This window comes from Pholcus phalangioides, unplaced genomic scaffold (genome assembly GCF_987345545.1).
Source record: "Pholcus phalangioides strain wild (caught in Gottingen) unplaced genomic scaffold, Ppha-v1.0 ptg000003l_1, whole genome shotgun sequence".
Classification (NCBI taxonomy): domain Eukaryota; kingdom Metazoa; phylum Arthropoda; class Arachnida; order Araneae; family Pholcidae; genus Pholcus; species Pholcus phalangioides.
The window spans coordinates 46,091,180-46,112,267 of NW_028301596.1; the positions used below are offsets into that span (position 1 = coordinate 46,091,180).

At 40.4% G+C, this 21,088-nt stretch overlaps 1 protein-coding gene across 1 annotated transcript; it reads right to left on the reverse strand.

Moving 5' to 3' along the window:
* Positions 1-568: 568 nt before the first annotated feature.
* LOC149088697 (aldehyde dehydrogenase, mitochondrial-like) lies at positions 569-16,378 on the reverse strand. Its single transcript, XM_089249006.1, has 12 exons — positions 16,139-16,378; positions 12,259-12,363; positions 10,635-10,775; positions 6,914-6,993; positions 6,713-6,824; positions 5,296-5,538; positions 5,096-5,198; positions 3,063-3,247; positions 2,802-2,966; positions 2,398-2,555; positions 2,144-2,258; positions 569-985 (listed from the first exon to the last, which is right to left on the reverse strand). Exons 1-12 carry the CDS (start codon positions 16,256-16,258, stop codon positions 953-955), a joined length of 1,560 nt encoding a protein of 519 aa, XP_089105132.1. The 5' UTR covers positions 16,259-16,378; the 3' UTR covers positions 569-952.
* Between the last annotated feature and the right edge of the window lie 4,710 nt (positions 16,379-21,088).

A 21,088-nucleotide genomic window follows, 5' to 3' on the forward strand; every position in this document is an offset into this window, starting at 1 on the left:
TTAATCTATGAAAATTATTTTATTAAGCCAATGCAATATGAATATACAGTAAAACCCCTCTTAATGGACATCCCCTCAGATGTGGTGAAATGATAATTTCCCCTTGTATAATAAAAGTACGCACTTCAAACCTGTGATTAATGATCACCTTTTTTTCTCGCCAGTGACTGCAAAAGAGTTTTACTGTATATTATGAAATTAGTAATGACCAAATGATTAATGCCTAGAACTATCAAAATATACAACTGGTGTGATGTGCAGAGGTTGTTAGTATTGCATGAAAAAAATTATACACACATTTATATTATAATTAGTAATTATGTATAATTAAAATATAAATATTATAAATGAAAATTATATATTTAATTTAATAAATTGTACATAAATATAAAACTAATATATAAATGGCATTTTCAAAATATATTTCTAAGCATGTTGCAGAATTTCAGCAATAAGTTAAGATTTGCCATGAAGCCAAAAAGGTTGAAAATCAATCTTTAAACATATATAGGGTCATTTTCACACAGCATCTAATTTTAAAACACAAGCAAGTAAACAAAAACAGTCAAACATGAATATACACTTTTTTTGTTTTTTCCACTATAATCAGTAAGCTTCCATAACAAACCACTTGAATTACACAAAGAAAAATTTCTAAAGTGAATGGAATTTTACATGAAATGCGATATACATCTAGGTATATATCCAAACAAAAATATAAAGGGAAGAAATATCTCATGAAAAGAGTTTTTAACTCATGTTTGTATAATATTTTTATGTACATAAAGAGGCTTCATTTTAGAAGATCCAACTTTTTTTTTAAATATTAGCAATTACCGCAACAGTTTGCACTGTGTTCCCATGTGCATGCATTGCCTTGCTTTCAATGTTATTCTCATTGCCTTAATTAGAAGACAAATATATAAACTTTTTCCTGTCCTGTCTGACGTTTTCAGCTATTTTTCTCTGGTATTTTCATTGTCACCTTGAAAAAAAAATAATTTGCTTCAAGAGTCAAAAATTCATTAGTGCATTAGTAAGAGTTTCAACACAGCTAATACCATACAAATTTTATTAATATCAACAAAAACAAAATTAAATGTTATCAGAACTGTTATATGCTATTGTAAATTCAAAGTGCAGTGAAACCCTAAGGCGGACACTGTATGAGACAGATCAATAAAAGGAATCAAAATTTAGCCTGTATATGTTCAACGATTAATGCTTTGATTTTCATTTTTATGAAACAGAAATCTGTCCAAAACTGAATACTATTTTAGTCTCTTGATGCTCTGTTTTCTCTCACTCTCATACAGGTTTCACAGTATTTAGGATAGTTTGTAGAGATGGTCAAAGTTACTGTACATACTATAATTTATTTTTACTGCACCATATGGTCATTGTATTCAGACTTGTGACAATTAGACTGGAACCTACTAATAGCTAATTTCAAAAGGCTCTTCTTCCAAGTCTTTCCTGAAGTTTGCATACTGGCCACTTTGCATGGAAACTTTTGTGCAGTAGAAACATCATCAGAAAAGATTCCGATAAATATACGTAGTTAAAGTTATGAATGTGATGTATTTTTGTACATTGTGCAGATATGTCTGATCAACCTAGGCCACAGTGCCCCATATATGCTTTGATATGATTTTTACATGTTGAAATTTAGAAAATATGCACTAAGGCTTTTAATAGTATAAAGACCTATAGGATCATTAAGTTTTTCACATAGATAGTCCCTTAATTGAGGTGAACTGGAGAAAAATTCCAGATGATGAAAAATGGGGTTGTGTGGTGATAATTCACAGAGGATGAACTGTGATTCTGTGGTCCCTTTGGTAAAGAGCACAAACCGTCCCAAGATGGTCTCTGAGCGGTCTGTCTGTTTAAACTTATACTTATATCAATTGTTTTTCGAATTTGACATGCATACAGGGTGTCTGATTACATGTTAATCTCTATGTGTATATAAGAAAGCAGATTACAGTGAAACTTCTTAGAGAAGGCATCCCTGCTTTCCTCAGAAAACCCATTGCTACGATAGGGATGGGGGAAGCTCTGAACCAAAGAAATCGGTCCTATAGATTGGCCCTTCAGTGCTGTTTTACTGCATTTAGATAATGATATCAAAGTTACTCACGGTTTTGACTTCAGTGTATGCTTCCAATCCATATTCTCCACCTTCACGCCCGATTCCAGACATTTTAAATCCGCCGAAAGGTGCTTGCATGCCAAAAGCATTATAGCAGTTGACCCTAGAGATAGAGAGAGCAATTGAAGTCAACAATCAGCAAATCTAAGTACGATTATTGCATATCATGTAAAGAATCGCTGAGATTTGTATTGCATTGGGCATTCCCTTGAGAGCTATACCGTGCAGATGGAATTTCATACCAGACTGTTCCGGCCTGTAGACCATTGGAAAAGTACATGGCTTTATCGATGTCTTTCGTGAAAAGACCAGCCGCAAGCCCGTACATGGTGTCGTTGGCCCTTTCTAACAGTTTGTCGACGTCTCGGAATTTCAGGATCTGCATCACCGGTCCGAAAATCTGAAGGGAAAAGGCAAGGAATACAAAGATTATTTCTCTTAACTCACTAAGTATACAAGACCGGCTTTGATTGGATATCAAGTGCAGAAAGACTTAATTCAAAAAAGGGCTTTTCTTTTTAAAATGCGATCGATTTTTCTTAAACGATACGTATCATTTTGATATACGTGAAGTTTACGAGGTGTGCAGTTGAGCTGTAGTAGTGTACATGACCATAGCATTTAAAATTTCGTGTAATTGGCATACTTCCTGTCTTGCAATGGCCATGTCGTCTTGAACGTCAGCGAAGACGGTCGGCTTGACGAAGTATCCCCTGGATCCTAGCCTCTCTCCTCCACAAACCAGTTTCGCTCCTTCTCTAGTCCCGGATTCGACGAGGTTCAGAATCTTACTCATTTGTTCTTGAGTGATCTATGCATACAAAATAAGTCGATAGGATGAAAAAATAATTAATGATAATTTCATACTTATTGCAGTCTCGATTCAATATTTGTGAATTAACTGTACCTGAGGTCCTTGTTCTGTGCTCAAATCGAATGGATTCCCGATACGACGGTTCTTAGCCATTTCTGCGCATCTGTGCACGAACTGGTCGTGCACTTCCTCCTCGACAAATATCCTCGTTCCGGCGCAGCAAACTTGGCCCTGATTGAAGAATACACCGAAGAAAGAAGCTTGGATTGCCTCCTCGACTGAAATTAAATGAAACTCGGCTGAGAGAGAGAGACAAATCTTACATACGTACGAACACTGTGTTGCCAAAAGTCACTGGGCATACATTGCTATCGGTTCCGACGTCACCGGATCTTATACGATATTGATCGAACTTTTTGTTACCTATTACAGCACTCGTCTTCTGGCAGGTTCGCTGCCAAGTTTTTGGCATACTTGTGATGAATTTTTTTACGACTCTTTAAGGAAAGTCAGTCACGCACTTCGTCAATCCACTATAAAATTTTCCGTGCTTTATGGACAGGGGCACCATTTCTTACAAAAGAACCTCTATTCTTCCTATTCCAAACTGCTGTCACAGGTGTGTGGTATGCTAATTAGCTAATTTCAAATGAGAAAACAGTTTTTCTCTATCAGCTTTACTTTTCAAGATTCAACGTAGCTAAATACGTCTAGCTTACGTCGGGCGTGATTAGCCAACTGCTTCTGGAGGAGTCAAGTTCGTCGTGCGTTTCGCCGAGAGAGAGAGAGATCTCTTCATTTTTTGTTTTCTTTCCCTTCCCTTCAAACCGGAGCATGCAGACAAGAGAATCGCTGATGGCGGGGCCGTATACTATATAGCCACCATGAGCTGATGCGCCACTCTAGGAAAACACAAACGCATAGTGTGTTTAAGTTACACGCATGGGCGTAGATACTGGGGAAGTAGGGGGCATTGCCCCCCCCCCCGGAGTCAAAGGTGGAGTCGACTGATATAATGTATATATGAATTGACATCATCATCATCATCGTGCCCCTCCCCCCAGACTTTCAAGTTAATCTCCGCCTATGGTTACACGTTTCCACCGACGCGAAATGGCCCTATTTGGTTCACGCGGTGAACCAAAAATCGTCCCAAAATATCTCGATAACATTACACCATTACCCCCGAATTCCACTTTTAACACATACGCCATTCTAGTTATTCACTGGTATCAGTCTGATCCATCCTTGTGCTAGTCATGTATCGTGATGACTCATCATTACCCAAGACTTTTTTTGGGGGGCTGCTTCACTGTCCAATACGTGGTGTTGGTTGCACCATGCCAAACAGCGACATCGTCGAAGAGTGTGCGATAAGTTCGATGGCAGCGCAGTGCCGTCTTAACGCATGGGCCCACCCGGGGGCCTCAGGAGAAGAGGGCCTCACAAAAATGAGATCGGGTTGAAATTTTCTAGAATTTACAAGGTAAGGCCTCAGAAAAACCACTTGGCCCGGGAGGGCCCATGAAGCTCTTAAGACGGCCCTGTGGCAGCGGCGCAATCATGAAAATCAAACCAAACGCGACCCAGGCTCTGTCCCTTCCTGGATGTAAGCCTTTTTTACCCGTGTGGGAACATCCCCTATTGCTATTTCTATGCATCCGAACTTACTCTGGAGGCCTTTTCGATCGTTGACAAGGATGTTTGGCAGTTATTTTCCACAATACACTTCAGAATTCTAGTCCCGATCAGTTAATTTCTTGGGCCTGCCACGTCACTGACAGCGGTTACGTTTTACTGATGAAAAATATCTATCGGAATGTACGAATCGGGCTCCTACAATGAAGACATTTGAAAAGCACTCGATTATTTCCGTAGACTCATTTCGCCAGTGAACGTGTTCGCCAGCATTTTTGGCTTCACTTTTATGGCGTCAAATAGGTTTAAAGTCGCATCACACTGAGCTCGGCCTAGTGCTGTCTTAACGCATGGACCCAACCGGGCACGGCCCGGGGGCCCATGATGCTCTTAAGACGGCTCTGGCTCGGCCCTATTTCACTACGAGCATAGTCCAATGAATTTTGCCTGCGTGTTGTTGCAATGGTACAATACACGTCAGTACTCACTATCGGCATCTTTGAAAACTATATTTGGGCTTTTTCCTCCAAGTTCCAGCGTAACCCGCTTCAGATTTGATTTCGCTGCTGCTTCCATTATGATTTGGCCAACCTTCCGAGACAAACAGATTAGTCATTATCATCAATTTTTCTATTGTGTAGTAAGTACATCACCTATATCACTGAATTACATCATAAATTTGACTCGCCTCGGTCGACCCAGTGAAGGCGACCTTGTTGATCAGCGGGTGACCGGCAATAGCTGCGCCGGCCGTGTGCCCATATCCGGGAACAACATTCACTACCCCAGGCGGGAAACCAGCTTCCCGCGTGAGTTCCGCCACGTACAGTGCTGTCAATGGTGTCTGTTCGGCTGGCTTCATCACGATGGTATTGCCGCAGGCCAGCGCTGGGGCCAGTTTCCAAGCTTGCATGACTAATGGAACGTTCCACTACATTGAAAGAAACAAGCAGTAAATAGTGATTGAAGGCACGAACAGAACGACTTAATCGACTCATTCGAATCTACATCGACCTGATTGAGATACTTATCTAATCAGGCATGCGCTTACAGGGTGTCCCACGAAGGACTTCCTGATTTTAAAATGAAATAACTCAGAAATGGTGATCGATAGAAGAATAAAAAAAGTGGTATGTTTATTTTGAAATCCATAAAAATCTGATAAAAGTTTAAATTAGTTGCAAACGTTGCCGATAGGTGGCACTGTACTCGGTAGTCACAGTGCCGATTCCGAGAAATAGGTTATATGATATCCTTTGCAAACAGTCGTTGTAATCATATGACGATTCACGTTGTGCACTTTTCACAGCACAGAGAGGGCGTACACGAAAAATGAAATGTTCAGTCACCCTCCGTGTTGTCTCAAAAGAAAATGGGAACAGGTGCCTCACAGATCGAATCTTGAAGCTCGCCCCGTGTTGCAGGATTGTTCCGGATAACAGTTCTTCAATTTGTCCCACAGACGGCAGTCGCAGGGGGTAAGATCGAGTGAGTATGGAGGCAAATCCATGCCTGTTCCAATAAATGTGGGAATAGTTCAATGTAATGAATCTCTCTCTATACCCGAAGTGCTCCTTAAGAAAGGTATAAACGTTGTGGTTGGGTCCCATCTTGACATGGAACACGAAATGCCTTGTCGATCCTCCAACCTAGGCGACAAATTGTTCCAAAATCGCAACGTACCCTTCTGCAGTGATCGTTTGCGCCATTCTCTGTGCTGCGAAAGATGAACGTTTTCAATCGATTATGAAATGATTGTAACGACTGCTTGCAAAGAACGTTTTATAGCCTATTTCTCGGAATCCGTACCGCGTCTACAGAGTACAGCGCCACCTATCAACAACATTTGCGCCCAATTTTGAAACTTTAGATTTTTTTTACGGCTTTCAAAATAAACATACCACTTGTTTTATTCCTCTATCGATCACCATTTCCGAGTTATTTCATTTTGAAATCAGGGAGTCCTTTGTGTGCACCCTGTACAATCTAAATCCTTTCGTTGTGGTAGGACAGTAGCCAGAAATTTTTCGGGAAGGGTGTATGTGCAAATATTCTGAAACTATTCTGTCGGTACAATAAAGGCGGCCAAGGAAAAATGCACTTACGGGTATGATCTGTCCACAGACACCAACTGGTTCCCTTCTGGTGAAAGAAAAATAATCGCCATCAATGGGCACAGTCTTCCCGTGTATTTTATCTGCATATCCAGCGTAATACCTACGGAAACGGTGGCAATTAATATTTCGAATGTTGAAAAGAGAGAAATTGAATTTTTTTTTTTTTTTAAATCCTTGTCGTACACATACCTGAAAGCTTTCAGAGCCAACGTCAAGTCGATGCAATAGGAATCGCTGTACGGTTTGCCGCCGTCCAAAGTCTCCAAACTCTGAAACGAACAGTCATTTATTTACAATCAAGAACTTTCTCAATGATGGTTGTAGTTTTTCGGGCCACGAGGTCCGTCGTATGTTTTTAGTTGTCACTTGGGTGTTCCTTTTTAACTATAAAATGTTGGCATCATCAGTGAATATGCTAGACTTAAGTGGAGCTGTCCAGGGCATTAACAGATCTTGATTGACCAGAATCCCTGGAGGCAAAGCCAAACTCAGCTCGACAATAGATCTTGATTAGTTACTGTGCAGTGATCAGGTTGATTGGTTGTTGAAGTTTACTGTGTGTGCTACCAACTACGGAAAAGTTCCAGTAGTTGGCGGGGTTAGAGTTATTTGATCGGCCAACTCGTCCTCTCTGCTGTTGACTCTGGAACGAAGAGGGTCATATCGCGCTCCTCAATATGGTTCCGACTCAACTTGATAGCCTCTCTCTCCTCATATGAGAGTAGTTGTGGAGGAGAGAAGGGAATGTAAAAATTTCAATAGCCTCTTCTCTCTCACTACACGAACGAGGGAACACCCCCCTCCCTTTGTTTTTGCATTCCTGGATATCTTTTAATTTAACCCCTTTCGCGTACAGGCATTTGGCAACAAATTTGTATGATCCCCATTTAACATATCAACGATAAATCCGGCAACCTTGTCCTAATGTAACCGCAAATTAGAAAAAGGAAGAAGGGGAAAGAAAAAAATTAGAGGAAATAAATAGAAAAGAAGTTAAACAGTATAATAGATAAGTAGATAAAAGAAAGAGAGATTACAGAAGGTTTCTTTTCACCCTCACCCTATGTGTTCTCTCTCTCTTGCACGTATATAGTAGGAAGATTCATTATATGTGAGGAAAAGAAATCACTGTCAGGAGTATGGAAAGAACGGCGAAGAAAAAAAAAACTTCGGTTCATAGGGTTACAATAAAGCCTCGCAATGGTGAGGAGTGAGGAAATAAAACACAGAGAACTCGATCATTGACAAAACATTTCGTCCGTGATCGTAAAATGGCTAATTATATGGGTCTTAACCATGGGCGGGCATCCGTGTAATTAATCTGCAACTTAATTCCGTGTTCTCTCGTTGCAACTGACCGCCAGGCCACAATAAGTACAAGGTTAATTTGCAGGTTCTTCTTGTTAATGAGGAGGTTTTGGTAATCTAGTATCGCAAGTAGAAAAGTTCACAGAATACAGTTCACACGTGTGGCCATCCATCGTACATCTGCAAAACCAACAGGTATGTTAAAAGAACATGGGGGATGGGAATCACATGTTAGGTGAAGCAGAGATGTCTGCAGTTACGACCATATACATTCGAATAAAACCGAATATTGACTAAGATGGGGGGTTTTCACCCTCTTCTGCTCAGAGAATCTGCTATCAAAATCTTCCGACGACCCCAAGTGCTATATAACAGGAGAGAAAAGATACCAATACGTTAAGCCGAACTTGTATAGCTACATTGTTTGACTAGCGCGTAAAACCCTCTACATTTTGTGGTCGGAAGGAAGATCGACGTACCAAATTACCCTGATCCTGCCAAATCAATATGGGGGCCAGAGTCGTTCCGTTTGCAAACTCCAACAGTAAATAGCGTGCTCTTCATTGTGCAGAAGAGCACAGTGACCAATCTAAGCGTGAGATTTTTATCAAGTCCAGCATATACACTGATGATACCAAGAATAAGAGTTGGAAAAACTTCGACTAAGATTTTACTCAATACCAAGAGCTATTTTCCGTTGAATGACAGGCGTGAAAACCTTATCAGATACAAGGATCCCTATTGCCAGTTGAGCTAATAAGAATTTTCCAAAAAAAAATGTCACAAGGAATTGCATTTCTCTTCTAAATAACAAGCTTTCGATTATTTTCATATTAATTACCTCATAACGACATTGTACTCGTTAAAGAAAGGAAAATATCCGAAAAACATGCAGCGCCGCTATTCATCTCACAGCTTTTAAACTATAATAACAACAAAAAAAGTCACCAATCATTGTTGTTCACTATAGTTTTACTCCTGTCATAATTAAGAGAGCTTTGTAGCGACGTTATATCGGGGAAATCGGTATAAATTTTGTTAATGATCTTTGTTTTTTAAAAATCTTTGACACTCGCTGAAGTGACTTAAATGTCTCGATATAACTCGTTATTCGGCTTTTTTTTTCCCCTATGAGGACTATTGTAATTGGCTGTAATGGGTTGAAACTGCTTGGTCATCCACGAAAATATCGAAGGGTATTCGATCATAGTTACAGAATATGACTTGGATTATGTCGATGAAACGTGACTCGATAATTGTGTATAGCGTCATCTACGTCATTTATAAGATTTTGATTGCATTGTTGTTATTATTGCATTTATATTATAAATATGTTGCAAAAAGTATATACACACACCCCTGAATGTCGGAGTCCAAAATATCAGCATCAACCGTATTAATCAGGACCGCAACTAGAAACGGAAACTAACAGTGTCATCCCGGGTCCCGATACCCATTTCGGCACCCCTCCCCCACGTAATTTTTAACGGAAAAAAAGAGAGAAACCCAGTGCCATTCCTGGATCAGCTTTGGGGCACCAAACCCCACGCCCCCAGTTGCAGTCCTAGTGTTATTAGATTCGTCCTAATTGCATTAGAGAGTCGCATGCATTCATTCCTAGACATTTTTGACTGGATTTTGAGACCTCAAGCTGAGTACAAAAGATGCCTTCTGGATGAACTCGATGACGTTACGAGTCGAGAAAGTTCGTACTAGAGCCACCAGAATATCCTTTAAAGACGCGGTATCAACCTTCATCTTGTAATGATGTGGTTTACTGCTGTCAGAACCGTGGGCCTTCCGATAAAGTTATGTTCTTGGGGCCTCCTACCTAGCTGAAAGTGCCTACCAATTCGTATGATTACTCTCGAAAATCATAGCGTATAGATGTCCAGGTGAACTCATAACTTCAGATGGCCATGGTTATGCCGGATTGGCAGCAGTGGGTTATGGCGAGGCTTAGAATATCCAAAAAAAAGAAGAAAAAGACTGCGCGAGTGAGTCGAGCAATAAGAGCCATAGTCACCAATGTCATCCCTATCACAATTCAGTGGCATTTGCATTCTCCACACATACTGTACAAAGGGATACTGAATAAATTATCTTATAGGATAACGCCTGTGGTGTTGGAGCCGGAGGTGGTGTGGATGCTTGAGCACCGCTCGACACACTTCCGACACCCCCTAATGATATCTACTGAGGACAGGATATAGAAGAGGCCTCTAGAAGTATCATATTTGTGGACGTCTACTAAAGCCAGGTCTCGACATCAATTCCGACACCTACCACGGACATTTCAATAAATGCTCAGTTGCCTGGATTAGTGACGAGCTTGGATCATCATAGATACGACTGACTTGAGGAGAACCCCCAAGAACATATTGTCTTCAGCGATGTATCCTGATATCCTCAGTGCAGATTATCACCACATACGTTGTTGCATTATGAAACGTCGGCCGTATACATCGTCGAGTGGCAAACGGACATCGAACCTAGTGTGAAAGTCTCTTAGAACAGTCAATTTTAGGCTGCTAAGCCACATAGGTTTGAGATATTCACCTGTGAAATTGAAATTACTAGCAAACAATTTCTCGTAACTTACTGACAAATAGGCTCGGTCTCTCTCAATAAGGTCAGCCAGGCGGTTGAGGAGCCGACCCCTGTCTGAAGCGTCCATCCTTCTCCAAGGGGAACCGAATCTGAAAGCGTCATGAGCTGCTTTCACTGCCTTATCTACATCTGCCTGTAATAATAATAATATAGTATTTTAGAATTAATATGAACTTGTAATGACACATTAGTTCAAAAAAGGACACTATAAACAGTAAGCAAATGTAGTTATATCTGAGGCTGAGCGTGTTATGTGCTCAGATAGTGCCGCCACCTATCTCCATAAGCAGAAGGGAAAAATCGGCAAGAAAATGTGAATTAAGGAATGAATTTTCTCTTTGTGGACCTGATTTTTTGCTGTGGCAAGACTTTTCTTGAAGAAAAAACTGCTTCTAAATGGGTGAACGACAGAAAACAAAGTTAAACTGACCACCACCTGGAATGACAAGTAGCCTACAGGCACCTAGTATTCATATTTTGAGCGAGTCGTTTTTTTTAATTGAATCGATTCATCTGCATCGCTCGTTAATACAAGCTCAAAACTGAAAAAGTCCAGCTTGTATTTATGTCTAAGGTCTAAAAAACATCTGCCCGCGGAAAAATCCGCAAAGTTGTACTGTCTCTTATCACCTAGAACAGAATAGTCCACAAAATGCTTACTGTCCATATTACCTGAGTGGAATTGTCCGACCAGGCCAATGGCCGTTTTGCGCCAAATGTGAAAAAAAAGTAAAGAAAAAAACTAAAAAACTTGCAATTCGATCGGGAAACTCCCCCCCCCCTCCCCCCCAATACATAAAAGTAGTTTCGTTACCGATGAATGATGATACGGACTGGCATGTAAATGGGTTAAGAAATTAAGAAACAGTTACCGTTTTGAAACTCTGGTAAATCTAGGGCCACACTCGTGTGACAACTGGCCCAATAGTCATCCTCACAAATATTTGCTTCCATTATTTGCCTTACCCTGATGCAAATCAGCAGTGGCATAGGCTGGCTACATACTGGCTCAGCCTGACTCAACGTTCTTTGGCGAATATTTGCCTCCAGAACAATTTAATACGCCAACACGTGTTGTGACTGTTGGCGTTATTGTGTGTGGCCAAACTAATTGGAAGATCAGGAGGGAAGGCGGCTCCTTCGACTTAGGCGACTTAGGCTGGAAGATCCTCGTCGTTCTTTTCGACCAACCTCCTACATTTGATGGTCATTGCCAATGGTGGAGCGGCCACACTACTCACCGATGACCAATCTTGGAACGTATTGAGTCATGCTGGACACGAGTGTGGCCGTAAATGATCGATATTTATCTATTATACATTATATATATATTATATATTATACAGGAAGCGTCGAACCATGGAATGTAGGTACCCTGAGACAGATCTGTTCCCCCCATATGTTAATATTTCTCCATCTAATCATCTTAAATGAATTTTAAGCTAGTTTAAAGCTTAAATAGGATCGAAATCTGATGTAACCCAGTAACTAGGAGCTCTGAACGTTAATGTGTCAACATCTAATCAGCGTATCTTGGGACCCGTAGCCCTGACTTGATACGTCATCATAGATGGCTATTATGCTGTTATATGGTAGATAACTAAGTCATACATTACCTCATCACCTTCCTCTACATGAGCAATGATTTCTCCGGTTGCCGGATTGACCGTCGGGAAACTTTTCCCGGATGCCGACTGATGCCATTTATTGTTAACAAATATCTGAAACAAAATTAGATCATTAATTAATCAGTTGTGAATGAGCTGATACTAATTGTGCCACAGAAAAAAAGTAGAGCAATCATTATTGTTTTGAATAATAAAAGACCTAGTTATTCGCAGAAATAAACAGAGTTACGTCTGCGTGTGTATTTGAATAAGTGTACAAATATGTACATAGTATCTCTTGCATGTTGAACCAGCTGTGAATTTCTCGCCAATTTAGTGAATACATGAGCATTTTAAATATCTAAAAGTCGTCACTTTCGTAAACCATGACCTTCTTTCCGTCTCTTTTGAAGGTCCTAAAAATATATACAGTCAGCCCTGCTTAGGTATCCGATTATACGGGGAGCAAGTCGTAATCGCCGTTTTACAACGTTAGTATAGTTTGTATGTTGAAAACTGATGAAGGATCAACATTAATAAAGCTTCTCGAGTAAATCAGACATCAAAAATAATTTAATTACAGTGCCTAAGATTTTTACTTTTCATTTGGAAAGTTAGTGCCCTCTATTGGCTCAACAGAGAACAAAAATTAAAATATTAAATGTACGTATTGAAGACTTGGAGGCCATACTCCGCTATCCAGCTATCCATACAAGGTTTTTACAACTGGCTGTTGCGAAGATGAATTTTTGGAAAGAGAGAAAAATCAACTGCCTTTGGGAGGAATCAAACCCACGTCCTTTCACTGTCCGGGTCAGCAGTTGTGAGCTTGGCCCGAGTAGGGTCCGGCAGTCCATGTACGTTGCAATTCCTCTTGATGCAACAACCCTCTGAGTTTGTCGGTCCATTAACAGAACACCCTGTATAACGTTTTCAAAAAACCGTCACGAAAAAATATAAGCGAGAAATCCCGATGAGAGTTACGACCACGAAAATAAGTCGTACTAAGCGGGAAAACGTTAGTAAGAACGTTATTTGCGGGGTTCACTGTGTTCACTTTTTTGAGTTGAGCGCTCTCAAAATCCAGAATCGGAAGAAGTGCAACTCGGACACTTGTTTTTGAGTCATAAGCACCATCTACGTCCATTATGAGGGGGGAAAAAAGCGCACCCTTTACAAATCCTCTAACTATAATGGGATGTTTGACTGTGGGCGTCTCAGAGAACAACTTATAATACTTATTATATACAATTTACATAACTTATATTCCTCCGAGTTAAACCAATGCCCGAAACTATCGGAGGGCACTCTGAAAAGGGGGACCCTATGAAGTCGGAGGCAAGACGGCTTTCCAACAAATGTTCGAAACTCCCACTCGTTTTTTTCAAGACACGTTATTGGTTTTTTACTCTACAAATTTGCTGCAAAATCATGCGGAAATGGGTGCCTACACATGCTCGTCATTTGGGGGGGGGCGTGCCCCCACCCCGGCTTTTGAAAATACACTAAAATAGTACTTATACAGTTGAATCCCGTTATAACGAACCCCAAGAGACTGGAGAAATCACTTCGCTATAACGAAATTTCGTTATAAAGGAATTCCAACTTTATGCATTGTTCCTATGTTATCTTATCTGGGGGATTAAAAAAAGTGTTCGTTAAAACCAGATTTTCGCTATATCGGTATTCGTTAAAACGAGATTCGACTGTATAAGCAGGTGGACGCGGACCAGAAAACAAGAAGACCTGGGCCATGCTGGAAGATGTGTTATGTACCTAACGTGAACTCTTTTATCTGTGTAATTCTTGTTGTAGTGCTGCCATCTGCCATAAGTGTTTCAAACTATGAGTGAACTGTGGCGATTGAATAGTTGTACCGTTGTAGGCCTGTTGCTCGCATTTGCGTCTCGAAGTCGGGAACCACTGTGGTGCCGGTGGATCGAGAAATGAGAGTGTACCACTATACAGGGTGCCTCCCTGAATTCATAATTACAGTTGAATCCCGTTTTAACGAATACCGATATAGCGAAAATCTCGTTTTAACGAACACTTTTTAATCCTCCAGATAAGTTAACATAGGAACAACGCATAAAGTTGGAATTTCTTTATAATGAAACTTCGTTATAGCGAAGCGATTTCTCCGGTCTCTTGGAGTTCGTTATAACGGGATTCGACTATAGTTCAAAAATGCATAAAAATTGAAAGAATTGGTATACGTGAAATGTGGTTTGCGAAAAAGTTATTCTCACATGAAGGGGGATTTCTTTCTGGAAAATTAGTTCAAATTTTTGTCGATAGAGGGTCAGGGAAACCAGCTCGACAAGAGTGATTGAACACGAATGTATATATGAAATAACGTTGCCTGTTATTTTCACATAAATGAATAAATTTCCGGATACACCCTCCTTCGGGAACGCTTCGATATCTCTCTCTCTAGCCCCGTTCACATGGGGAAATAGAAAAGCGGGTTTAAAACCCGCTTCAAGAATGTTCACCAATGATTGCTCTCCATTTCCTTCCTTACGAAGGAAAAAAGTCGTCAAGCGGGTGCTATAGCACTCCCAATGCTACCGCAATATTTGCACATGCGAACGGGGCTTCTGAGATGTGAAGCGGGGGTGTGTCCTGTCGTTCAATGTTAATCGTACACACAGCGGCGTATTTACAAGTGAGCTTAGCGGGCTCCTCTGCACTTGCTGCCCAGGGCGGAAAATTCAGAGGAAGTGGCAAATTTGAGGAATGAGTGGACAACGGAATTAATACAGTAGAATCCCGTTTTAACGAATACCATTATAGCGAAAATCTCGTTTTAACGAACACTTTTCTCATCCACCAGATAAGTTCACATAGAAACAATACAAAAACTTGGAATTCCTTTATAACGAAGTGATTTCTCCGGTCTCTTGGAGTTCGTTATAACGGGATTCGACTGTAGAATGGAAGAAGGGCGGCAAAATTTGTATCACCCTAAATAAATAAGCCTCCGCCGAGGCAGTAAGGAACTAGATCAGTGAGAGACCAAAACGATGGCCTAGAGAGTTTGCAAAAGAGTGCCCTAAAGCGTGGACAAGCGTGTGAATGAACGAAAGAGTGGCTTAGAGAGGGCGTGAAAGAATGTTTATGAACTGAAAAAAGGGCATAGACCATGTGTATACTTGTAAATGATCAAAAGAGTGACTTAGAGAGTGTGTGAGCACGTGAGTGACCAAAACAGTGTGCAAATATGTGAATGACTAAAAGGGTGACGTGGAGTATGCGTGAACATGGGAGTGACCAAAAGAGTGACTTAGTGGCACGTGTACTCGCAGGAGTGGGAATTACAGCATAAGGTGTGGAATTTGAGGAAAAAGTAGTCAAGGAATTTAGTCTAAAAATTAGTCTAGTTATAGAATGGGAGAAAGGTGGCTAAGTTCGTGTATCCCAGAGGTGGCAAAACCGTAAATGTGTCTCTGCGTATACATTGCATCTTATATGACTCCGTTTTCCGTATTTCAGTTATTTTCTTTCATGCAGCGCCCCATATTCACAAAAATTCGAACTAATTTTTTTTTTCTGTACCAAAAGAAAAAAATCCCCTCTTCGCGAGAATTTTTTCGCAAACCGCATTCAAATACACCAATTATTTTAATTTTTATGAATTTTTGAAATATTTACGAATTTATGGGACACCCTGTATTTTTTTTATTATCACATATTATATATAGACATATAATTCCGACGCATTCATCTTCGCTTCTCGTATCGGTTAACATGCCCTGCGCTTTCCACAAACTATATTCTCCAGATAATTTTCATAATTTCACTACCAATGAGAAAATTGATTTTTCAAATATATGACCTCCTTTTATTCGAGTTAATTTATTTATTCTGTTAAAACGAATTCACTTACTTTAGTGCAATGGACATCGGGGTCGGTTATGGGCGACGGTAAATCGGCGATGGGGCGGCTCTGTTCAAACAAAAACCGACCCGCTGCACGGGTGTGGATGCTCACAACACGCTTGAGCATGGCTTTGTTTGCTTCGGGGTCTGGTCTGGGTGAGATTCGGAACTTAAATATGTAATTCGCCTATCGAGACGTCGTGGTTACGTCAAGCCTTCGAGCGACTATGTGAGTGTGTGTTTGTTGACTGATAAGCTTGAAAATAAGAGAGAAACATTTTTTTTTTCCATTCTAAGCGCTGGTTTCATTGACCTCGTTTAGTGTTGACAAAAAACCACGTGACCGAATTCGTGGTGGAAAAAAAAAGCTGTTGCAACATTATGAAATCCTTTCTTTGTGATTGTGTATTTATTTCGCATCATGCATTGAATATTTTATGGTCTGTTTGTGTCGTTGATCAGACTTTTTGTTCCAGGAATTCCAAAAAAAAACAACTAAAAGATATTGTACTTTCAGTTTTGAAAAAAAAAAAAAATTTAATTTTCTAATTCAGTTCATGTGAATGCTTATCAATTTTTAATGATACATCAGGGAATAAAGTTTTGCCGAAAATAATGAAAAAAGGGTGCACACAAACTTCATGCACGTGGACCAGTTTGGTGCTTTTGAGAATTTTATCCGGTCCGATAGGCAAGTACTATATGCTTCAGGATGCGTGTGATTTAATATGTGCCGTAATGTCTAGTAAATAGCCATTGGATGTATAAGGGGTCGTTCAAGTATTACGGCAGCATCGATTGGGGGGGAGGGGTTCCGATTTGTTGACTTTTAATGACAAAGGAGGAGCGGCGATGGATGATGCTTACGTCATCAACTACCCTTCATGAAAATATGAAATATTTCTTAATGGCATCTTACTTGTACGCCAAAAAGTAGAAAAACCTTTCGATAGTTTGTGGGCTCCTGAACTAACATTCTTCCTATTGATAAGTCCTCTATAGAGCCACTAATCTAAGTGATCTCTAAATGTTCCGCGGATCCTTCGAGTGATCTGGAAATGTGTCCAGGCCGCTTAAGTGGTTGCTCTGGAACTGTGCCGCGCGTCACTCAAGTGATCCATAATTGTGCCATGGATCACTTATGTAATCTGGGAATGGGCCGCGGGTAACTTGAGTCATGTAGAACCACACTGGGTTCTGTTTAAGTGCTCTAAAACTCTGCTGCATGTCACTCAAGGGATCTCTAAATGCACCACACATCGTTTAAGTGTTATGGAACTGCGTCACAGGTCATTTAAGTGATCCGTGAATGTGCCACGCGCTTACTTCAGATCTGAAAATGCGCCACGGGCAGCTTAAATGCTCTCGAATTGTGCCACGGGTCACTTAAACGATCTGTAAATGTGCCACTTAGTACATTTACACACGCGGTCCATTTGGTCCGCGGGCCAAGGGACGTATGCAATATCATATACGTCGATGGGTCGCAATGAATTTATTAAAAAGAAATTTTTAGTTCTTCAAATAGCATTGAAATTAATAGAAATTGATTGTAATAACACATAAAGGTATTTCTCTTCCGAAATTTTAATTTAAAAAAAAAATTTTTTTGATCGTCGGGGGAGGGGGGGGAAGAGCCTCCCTATCCCCTCCCCTCCCCTTCCCTCCCCTCCCCTCCCCTTCCCGTTGATGCTTTCTGTTGCAGAAGGTGTTGTACCAGCTGACATCACGCGTGAAGTCATTCCCTTGTAGAACCGATTGTGCCAACACCAGCTATAGAAATACGTAAATTTAGCAAAAAAAAATAATTTTGCATTTATTCGCAAAAAAATGAAAAAATGTAATAAAAATAAATAAATAAAAAGTATTTCAAACCAAAAATTTTGCATTTGCTCTCACACGCACAAAAAAAACAACAATTTTCAAATTAAAAAGAAGTATTTTAGCGACAAGCTCTCTCTCAGTAATAAATCTTTGTTCTAAGATGATTTAGGTTTTGTCACTGCCTCAGACAGACAGAATATAGTCTGCCTTTACGCTAGTAAGCTTCATTTATCGCTTTGGATACGGAGTCGTCTTAAGAGCATCATGCGTGCCTGGGCAAAATGATTTTCCTGAGACATCCCCGCCCCCCATACCTTGCTAGAAATGACCAACTAAAATGAGTTTACCACCACCTTACTCTCGAAAATTTATATAAACCAGATCTCATTTTCATTAGACCCCTCTGCATTCGAGGCCTCCAGGCCGTGCCCGGTGGGCCCATGTGTTAATGTGTCACTGGTTGGATGTGATTTTGTCATTTGTCAAAATTCTTTGTTTTTTCGTGAAAACACCCTTGAAATTGGCACTCGAGAGAAGATTTCAAGTCTACTGACTAACCTCGCAAAATGTGCTCGAATCACTGAGCTATAAGTAAATGATTCTATAAGTTCAGTTTACTTATAGCTCAGTGGCTCGAATGGACAGTTTGAGTCCTTCCAAATTGTCTATTTGTTACATAATTTCTGTACAGAACTCGGAAACGAAAGTTAGTTGAACTAGTATTTTATGAGCTAGCATTTCATTGTGAAACTTTTTTAAAGGAAAATACTGGAGATATCGTCTCCATATTCATGGAGGAAAACAAAAATATGTTTCATACATTCACTCAGGTAAATGACAGCTATTGAAATACGAATACCACCTGGTCAACTACAGGCGTCGGGAAGAGTTTGGCTGGCAATTGTGTGATACTTTTTCTTTTAAGTAGCTCGAATACGCACTTTTCATTTTCCTTGAGCGCAAAATAAAAGTTGTCTTCGTCTCGTCTCTTGGCCACAACAGAATTAAATTCTATGAACTCTTTAATGGAAGAGTAATAATACATCACCCACAAGATGGAGTTCATGCGTTCAGCATTGGTAGTACAAAAATATTGTGGGGGCCGTTCAAGTATTACGACAGCAAGTTTTTAGCCATTTTTGACCCCCCTCTCCCTTCCCCGTTAGCAAGTCAGCAAAACTCTGACACCCCCCCCCCCCATTGTCTGCAAAATTTCGTCAGCGCTGCCCGTACCTCCTAACGCATATTGGTGTGATCAGAAACGTACCCAGGACGGGAGGGGGCGTAGGGGGTCTCGCGCGTGCACCTCCCCCCCCCAGACGAAAAAAAAATTATTTTTTTAATGCAAAACATTATTTTTTCTTAAAAATATACCTTTTATATGTTATTATAACCAATTTCTGTTAATTTCAGTGCTATTTGAAGGGGGGAGAACTCAAAATTTCCCTTTATCAAATTCATTGCGACCCACCCTTTAAGCCATATATGGTAAACCCTTGACCTGCAGACCAAATGTGGCCCTGGAGGTTATCTGATGTGGCTTGCCCCCTCAAAACCAATTTTGTAAAAATGAACTAAGCGGCACATTTACAGATCGATTAAGTGTCCCGTGGTACAATTCCAGAGCATTTAAGCGGCCCGTGGCACATTTTCAGATCACTGAAGTAAGCCTCAAAGATCACTTAAGTAACCTGCGACACAGTTCCAGAACACTTAAACGATCCGTGGCACATTTAGAGATCCCTTGAGTGACATGTGGACACAGTTTTAGAGCACTTAAGCAGCACTCAGTGCGGTTCTACATTTTATTATGTGCGGACATCTCTTCCTCCACCCCTGTGCATTTCCTTCTTCCTAGTCCCAATACTTGTATAACTCGTATCTCTTCTACATCACTCGTTTACCCGCGGAACATTCCCAGTGACTACTTAAGTGACCCGTGGCATAATTACGGATCACTTGAGTGATGCGTGGCACAGTTCCAGAGCACTTGAAGGATCCGTGAAACATGTAAAGATCATTAAAGTGGCTCTGTAGGGGATTTATCAATAGAGAATGTTAGTTCAGGTACCCAATAACTATAGAAAGGTTTTTTCCGTTTTTGGCGCACCGAATAAGATGCCATCAAGAATATTTCATATCTTCATAAAGGGTGGTTGATGACGTAAGCATCATTCAAACCCCCCCTCCCCCCCCTTGTCATCAAAAGTCAGCAAATTGGGACCCCCCCCCCCATCCCATCGATGCTGACGTAATACTTGAATGGCCCCTGTCACCAATAAGTGTTTTTAATAAGTTGAAGAACGCATTCAGTAACCCGTGGAGTCTGATACTAGGCCCTATATACATACTTGAGAGTATTCAATTTCGTATTCTTTTAAGGTATCAATTATAGCTTAGGAAAGCACACGAAAGAATTAGCGACGTCTAATGCCGTGCACATAGTGAGGAGAGAATACGGGGCACGCGAGAATGCATAATAGAGACTAGCGACGAAAACAATTGTATTGTTTTGTTCTACACCGCACGTACTCGAGAAGCTAGGCGAAAGAGAGAAGGGCCACTCAGCGTGGTGCGCGACTTGAACAATCCTGTTGTTTCCATATCATCTGCTGTTGATCTTTTTCTCCTTTTTTTCTTTCCCTCTTCTGTATAAGGATCATCATTTTCACACTCTTACATTTCAGAGTTCTGAAATGTAAGGGTGTGAAAATGATGATCCATCCGATGAACCCATCCGGTCATTTTCTCTATCACCCTCCTCTTTTATTATGAGCGGACATCTCTTCCTCCATTTCTTTCTTACTAGTCTCAATACTTGTAACTCGTAACTCTTCGCTCCACTATGAGCGCAGCATAAGTGTAAAAGTGTAAATTATCGAGATTTCGCAGAAAAATGGTAAAAATTCAAATTTTTGCATTTATTCGTCGAAATTGGCAAGTTTTGCCTTTATCGGCTAGCTTCTTTCAGCCATTTAAATATTTAAGAAGTTGAATTACGTACGTCAACTTTTATTGAAAGCCAACTCGAGGCAGAAAATTTCAATTATCTCTTTATGAACTACTTGAAGAATTAAAACACTAAAATTAAATTTCATGTATATGTAAAATTAATGAGCAATAGTTCTGTTGT